The 7,293-nt window shown below is 29.0% G+C and overlaps 1 protein-coding gene across 1 annotated transcript; it reads right to left on the bottom strand.

The window, feature by feature from the left end:
* Positions 1 to 1,481: 1,481 nt before the first annotated feature.
* LOC145162185 (uncharacterized) lies at positions 1,482 to 5,336 on the bottom strand. Its single transcript, XM_079081407.1, has 3 exons — positions 5,266 to 5,336; positions 2,458 to 2,601; positions 1,482 to 1,849 (listed from the first exon to the last, which is right to left on the bottom strand). Exons 1-3 carry the CDS (start codon positions 5,326 to 5,328, stop codon positions 1,589 to 1,591), a joined length of 468 nt encoding a protein of 155 aa, XP_078937533.1. The 5' UTR covers positions 5,329 to 5,336; the 3' UTR covers positions 1,482 to 1,588.
* Between the last annotated feature and the right edge of the window lie 1,957 nt (positions 5,337 to 7,293).

Genomic DNA, 7,293 nt, shown 5'->3' with positions numbered 1-7,293 from the left:
ATAAGAAAATTAGGAAACTAATTAATAAAAAATAACGCATAAAGTAAGGTAGGAATCGAAACCCTAAGTCATTTCAAAGAAAAGAACAAAATACATCTCTTTTAACCCCAAACCTCGCAGGTTGGACCTGCATTCGACATTAGAGCATCCACAATAAGGGTTTAATAAGGGTTAAATAGAGGATGATTAAGATTGAATAGAAATTGAATAGAGTGTAGGTGATGACATGAAGTGGAGTTGAATGCGAGAGTTGTATCATCATTGAGTGGTTCAATGGATTTAAGCTTTTCTTTTTCAATTAATTTTCAAACCAAATATATATTTAATCTTATTTTCTTATTATATTTATATTTATTTTATATATTTTTTTTAACAAACCCACAAATAAAACTAACCATTAGGTATTATATAATTTGATGTATCATATTTTTAGGTGTCATATTTTTTTCAAATAATAAATCAAATGAAATATTTAAAAATAAAAACCCACTGAAAAAAAATATATTCGTTACAAATCTAATAAATACTAATTGTGATAAAATATAATTTGTATGTATCATTTTTTGTATTAATTTATTTTTAGGTTTTGTGTTTTTTAATTAATGTATTTTTAGATATAAAATGTTTTAAGTTTTGTAATTTTTAATTAATGTATTTTTAAGTATTGTATTTTTTTTTAACTATTTTATTTTTAAATTTATAATTATGTTTTTAAATATAAAGATGATGATATGGAAATCCATTAAACTTTGTAGGGATTAATGGAATGTGAATCTTAACCAATATAGTTGAATAAAAAATGAAATGTTGATATGGCAATGACAATCCATTGTGTATGCCCTTAAGACTAAATAGAGAAAATTCAATTTTGCACATGAAAATTATTTTTAATTGGAGCTTTTTTCGGATTAGTTATTATTTAACTGATAACAAGCACAACTAAAATATGCTGGATTAAAATAATTTTTTTATTTATCATTCAATATATTAAATATTTATTTTACTTTTATACAATGCATATACTTTGGACTCCTTATTTAATAATATGTTAACTTATTTATCCAGTTATATTGAACTTTTAAATAACTATTGGTTCTTGTTAAATAGTTTATTTTATTAATATTTTACTAGGTTAATAATTATTAAAAGACAACCAATATATTTATATTTAACAGTTCATTAAATTATACTTATATTGTCATTACACATTCAACTGATAAATTTATAGAATATTTTAAATTTTAGATAGATAAAACTAATGGTTGAACTTATTTGAAAAAAAACTATTAAATTTTTAATTAATAATTGAATTTAGTTGAAATATGCCACGACAATGGCTTTACGTTATAGTTTTATACTATATGGTGGGACGTACGTTACATGGAATGTATCCAATATTATCATTTGCCATGTCAGAGCATTACAAGCAACTATTATAATATATGTCAAGTAACACTAGCACACATAATATTTGCAAGTGTAGCATTTCACATCACATCAATGAAAATGCAACACTTGCAAAATTTAACAGCAGTAAAATCCTCGGATTCAGGAAGAAGTGCACAAGTAAATTAAACAGGCGATGCAGTTAAAAAAGCGGAGAGCGCTGAGGAACACATTTTCGGCCATGCAATTTTCTGGTGAAGCCATTGCTTGATGAAGTAGTTGCTAATATATTTTGCTTAACGGCCATGCTATCATAATTGGTTGAGTTTTCTTCAACTGAAGTTTCAACGGATGAAACAAGACATTCTGAAACAGAACCAGACATAAGGAAGCTCCTCCCAACACCTCTTGAACTGTAGGTGTATACTCTCTGACCACTGATCGATGCAGTCTCATTAGTAATCTGTTATCAACAAAGATGACACAGTGAGCCAACAAGAATATAACTAACCAACCCAGAAATTGGAACAGATGAAAAGACTGGTTAAAACACAAGTCTTCAGACAAAAAGTTCATTACAATCAAAAGATTTATGGTGCAAACATGGATGACTATCAAAATTGAGCCACAGACATTTTTATAAAATTATAGCAGACAATTTTTCTGGGGTAAATAGCACATGCATAATTGGTTTCTTAACAGATAATTTTTACATACAATTTTACTATAAGATAGTAGATGTAGAGTTATAGGATTACTCTTCAAAAGTGATCATATGGGGAATTGAGAGACTCGAACATATATAGATACATAAGGCACCGTGTCACACCAATATGGGATGCACTAATATTTTTATTTTCTGATGTAAGTTTATATATCTATATTTTTATTGTTAGTGTAGCATATATCGGTGCGTCTATAAGTGTTGAGTCTTACATGTAGAGACACATTGGTTTATTTTAGAAAAGAGCCTTATAGAAAGAGGGGAGCCTCCCAAGGGGACCATGTAACACTTATCTGCATATGTGAGTATAAATATATGTAAGCTAGGGAGAAGATTTAAACACGGACCTTGCAAACCATTGAGCAATAAACAAAGGATGGCTTGATGTTCTGATTGCAGACGAAACACGTACATCTAGAACCTCTTACAGGAGGTGACACACGTTGCCTCGGGCGCAATAATAGAACTTTCTCACTGTTTGTCGTGTATGACTGGTGACAAATAAAAACAAAGCCATATAATTTACTCACAATAAACTGAAAAAATAAACATCACAATTATTAAATGATACGAAAAAGTTTCAGACTTTCAAATGGAATAAGATATAACCACAAAACAACACATAGTTTTTTTTTGGTTATTTATTGACTATTCAATATATTTTCATGTTTTATCCATCTATCCCCTCCTCCTTACCATGTTTTATTTTACCCCCTTAATTATGATTTAGGTTTAAATATTTGTTATTCATTTACTAATAGATTATTAATTATTTTTATTAAATATTCAACGATATTTTCATTATATAATATAATTTTTATCACAAATATATAATATATTCAATGTACTTTTATTATTTTTATAGCTATAACATAATAACTTTTTCGATCTTATTTATATAAATTAAAGACCCGGCGTCCTTATATTTATATTTCCATTTGTTGTGGCCTTTACACCCCGTTCCCGAGTTGTAGCAAAGACCTTATATTTATATTTCCATTTGTTGTGGCCTTTACACCCCGTTCCCGAGTTGTAGCAAAGAAAAAAAGTAAGGAGAGAAGAGAAAAGAAAAAAAAATAAATTTGTCTTTTGTATCCCCGAGTTGGAGAGAAGTGGAAGGAAAGTTAAACAATTTGTTCTTTCTCTCCAAATTCTTCCAAATCAGAAGGAAAGTTAGGAGGGAAAGTGATCCTTCCACTTCCTTCCTTTAATAAAACTCGGGAACACCAATTCTTTTACTTTCCTCTCACTTCCACCCATTTTCTTTCTTTTTTTCTCCTTAAATTGAAATCGGCAACGGGGTGTTAATGTCTATAAATTAGTGTTTAAAAAATGACTAATTAAAAGAGGGGATTTTATGGTACATTTTAGATAGATATAGATAAATTAGTTAAATTTCTAAAAAAAACTATTATAAGAGATTAACCATAATCATTTATTTAAAGGGAAAGTTATTGGACTAATGAGGTGAACATTGGAGATACTCTTAGACTTAGGAGAGTCCATTAAATTGTACAAAGGTAAAAGGAACGGAAAGATGGTCAACTTCAAATGGTCTTTACTTTTGATCTATCAAAAGTTTCAAGGACTCCTCACTTCTCTCAATGAGTTGGTGACTTGGTGCTTCAATCTTTAATTTTCCCCAAACTTCAAACGACCATCATCCTCAAATTTCACTGTTTAGACCTTCAATTTTCAGTTTCCCCCGAATCTTAATTAATCGATTTAGATATTTCATTTTAAATGGATATTTTTATTGTCAGTTTTAATTTTAAGAAATTTCGGTCATACCGCCCTTATAAGGGGTAGAATGTAAGCCTTTTATGATCATTGTGTTGTTAATAAACTTTCTTCTTTTGGCATTTTCTTGAACATCTATTGTTAGTTACTTTCGTGCTGCTGTCATTGACACTTCATGTGCATGACATCATCTAGTCTGTTCTCGCGTTTATTTCTAAAACTATAAATCAATAATGGAAGCGGTGCCTCTATTCTCACGTGGTGGTTGTTTTCATCCTGCCTCCCCTTTACTTCATGCTTATGGGACTTAAACATTGTTGTTGATGTTACCACAAAATCGTACTTACAAATAGAAACGTTCGGAAACCAATAACAAGAGACTAAAATTGAGCCGAAGTAAGAAAATAAGAAAATTTGACTAAAATCTCTAGATTTTGAAATTTTGAATAACAATTTTGCTTCAGCCAAGCTAACAAAATTCTGCTTAGAACTAAAATCAGGTAGTAGTCTATGATTGTTAATCTACTTGATAATTCGTGGTTTTTAAATTTTACATATGGTTTTAGAACTTAATTAGTGTGTTTTTTTGTCTATTTAAGAAATAAAGCTAGTAATTAATGATTAGTTTCATCTTGTCAGAGTGTATTACTTAATTCGGATTAACTGTAATGTCAAAAATAAGCCACATAATCATGATTTGAGTGTCCAGACCAACATAGATAACATATTACATAAAATTTTACCCACGTAGGTAACATATTGCCCCATAAACAGGTTACTTTTTGCTATAAATCAGTAAGTTTTACAAAATATAATGGGTTAATAAGAAAATAAAAATTAACCAAATATCGTGATAGAAAAAAAATTCAAATCAAGTCATTCATAAGCTTTAATAAACAAGAAGTATATGCAAGTTAAAATAATTACGGTATATAACTTATAGAAATTTAACCCAAAAAATATCGGTCTCACACTCTCACTGGCTTAATTAACCTTTTTAGCCTCTTTAAATAGGTGAACATTTGAGTTCAAGTAGTCGGACAAAAATCGGAGTCGTATCTATTTTAGCACTTTCCAAGTCATTCACTGCTTAAATTATATATTTCTGATTCTAATTAATATTTTGTATCTATTAAAGATTATTAGAGTCAAGTAGCATAAATTTTGGGGTAAATTACCGTACTTTTTATGCAAAACGCTAATAGCTTTTATGTTTTCTTAAGTTCAATTCAAAGCATGTATATTGGTTGATTTTATTTTGAATCAGATATATAATACTTATATTTAGCGATTTAATTTCGATTAATTTTTGTAACTGTGGCTAAATCTTTTATCTTAACGCAAAGTTAACACTAGTTTTGAACTGGAAGATTTATATGTTGGGCAACAGCACTTGATCGATAATTAAAACTTACTTGAATAAGAGAGCAATCATATATCTTCTGTGCATCTTTCAACCGTAAAACATCGTTGTACATATACCTCCTTATCTAAGATGAACAGCACACGTACAACTATAAATGAAGAGCTTAAAATATTACTCAGATATCCAAAAAAGAATTTGAAGGATTCAACAAACCTGTAAAATCCTGTGAGACAGGTGATGGGGCATGCAATGGACGCACAAACTGAAACAGCAATCCATACAGAAGCTATTCTCTTCATTCTTTTTATCTTCTTGGTGAACTAAACAAGAATTGAAAAACCTTTCTTCCAGAAGAGCTCTCAGCTGCAAAGAAACACAAGCATATTATGAAAAATGTTAACTAATTAAAGCCCGTGTATATAAGAAAGAAAAAGGAGAAATCACCATTTTGATCTGCGATTCCATATTCTATGCATCAATTCCGGGTGTCGAAAAAAGGTTCTTCATTTAGCAAACTTCTTTGATAGAATGTGAAACGTTTGTGTGTAGATCTATAGTACTTCTTTCATGCTACAGTATCATCATTATGGCTTTTTGCCTATGATTAGACATACAATGATGACATCTCTCTAAATATATACAAACCTAGAAAAACTATGTTCATATTAGTGCAACTCAACTGATACCAAAAACGACACAGTGGTATCAAAATATTGACTTCTGTAAGTAACTAAAAATCATAAATTCAAAACACGCCTATTTATCATGACAATAATAAAATAATGTATTTTTAGATAGACTATTAAAGATTTAACTACTATTAAAAAAATCTCTTTTACGAGTTTCAAATAAAAATAACTCTTGAAAAATGGAAAACTTATAGCAACAGCTTTTTAAATTAAAAGTTTTTTTTAACTAAGTTTGTTAATTAACAAATTCTAACTAAGAGTTTTTCATTCTGTGTCATATTGATAGATTTTTAATCAATTAAAAATATATAAATTTAAAAGTTATTAATAAAAAACAAAATAAACAAGTTTTTTTTTATTGCAAGAGATACAGTAAGCTTTTATATTTTGAGTTTTTCATAAAAGAAATTGAAATAAAAAACTTTCATATTGTAGATGGTCTAGGTAATCAATAGGTTTTATACACAATTAGCCACTAAATTTATTTTAAGCTCAATTTATAATTTATGTTCAATTTTTTATTTAAAAAAAAAAAAGACTAATTATGAGTTATGATTAGCGATTTTAGGTTTTTGTATGTACATTCGGTTATTAATTTTTTTTTTACAAAGTTAGTCATTAATTTGTTTTCGTACATATTTTATATTAATCCTATATAACTTGTTCAAATAATATCATATAAAAAAATAAGTATATTTAAATAAATTTTTCAAAAAATAAACATATGTCTACATATAAATAAAATATTTTACAAATAAACCATGGTGGGGAAAGTAGGAGGCTATAAAAGAAGACACCCACTACAAAAAAATGTGAGCATTAGCGGCGACACGTGTCGCCGCTAAAGCTATTTGCGGTGACACGTCGCCGCAAAAAGATCGTTGCCGTTGTTTCGTCGCAATTGCTCAATATGTCGTCGTAAATACTACCTGTCGTCGCAAATATTACGTGTTGCCGCTAATGAGTTGTCGCCACTAATACGTAGGTGTCGCTGCTAAAACATTTTACGTTTTTTTAAATGTAACATTAAAATTATAAAAACTGCTATAATATTCATACAAATTGCTACAAAACCTAATTTTGCAGAAATATTAGTCCATACACAAACGGTCGAAATATTCATCCAAACCAAATATTCATCCAAACAAAGTGCAATATATCCAAAATATTAACTCAAACAAAAAATTTCATAAAATCCTAACAAAGTAGCTACTCGTCCTCATCACTCTCACCATTTCATTCGTTATCATTTCGTGGCGGCAATGAGATAAATCAGTCTTCTAGTGCCGCAGAACAGGCCGGGTCCTTTAGTATTGTTCACAGCATTTCCAACTACAAAGAAAGTGAAATATATTACCAAACATGTCATAATAGCATTATACTTTCCA

Source organism: Lactuca virosa, chromosome 3 (assembly GCF_052849685.1).
Source record: "Lactuca virosa cultivar CGN04683 chromosome 3, Lactuca_virosa_CGN04683_v6, whole genome shotgun sequence".
NCBI classification, from domain to species: Eukaryota; Viridiplantae; Streptophyta; class Magnoliopsida; order Asterales; family Asteraceae; genus Lactuca; species Lactuca virosa.
Note: the sequence above shows the minus strand (reverse complement) of the source record. Positions and strands in the feature narration are given on the sequence as shown.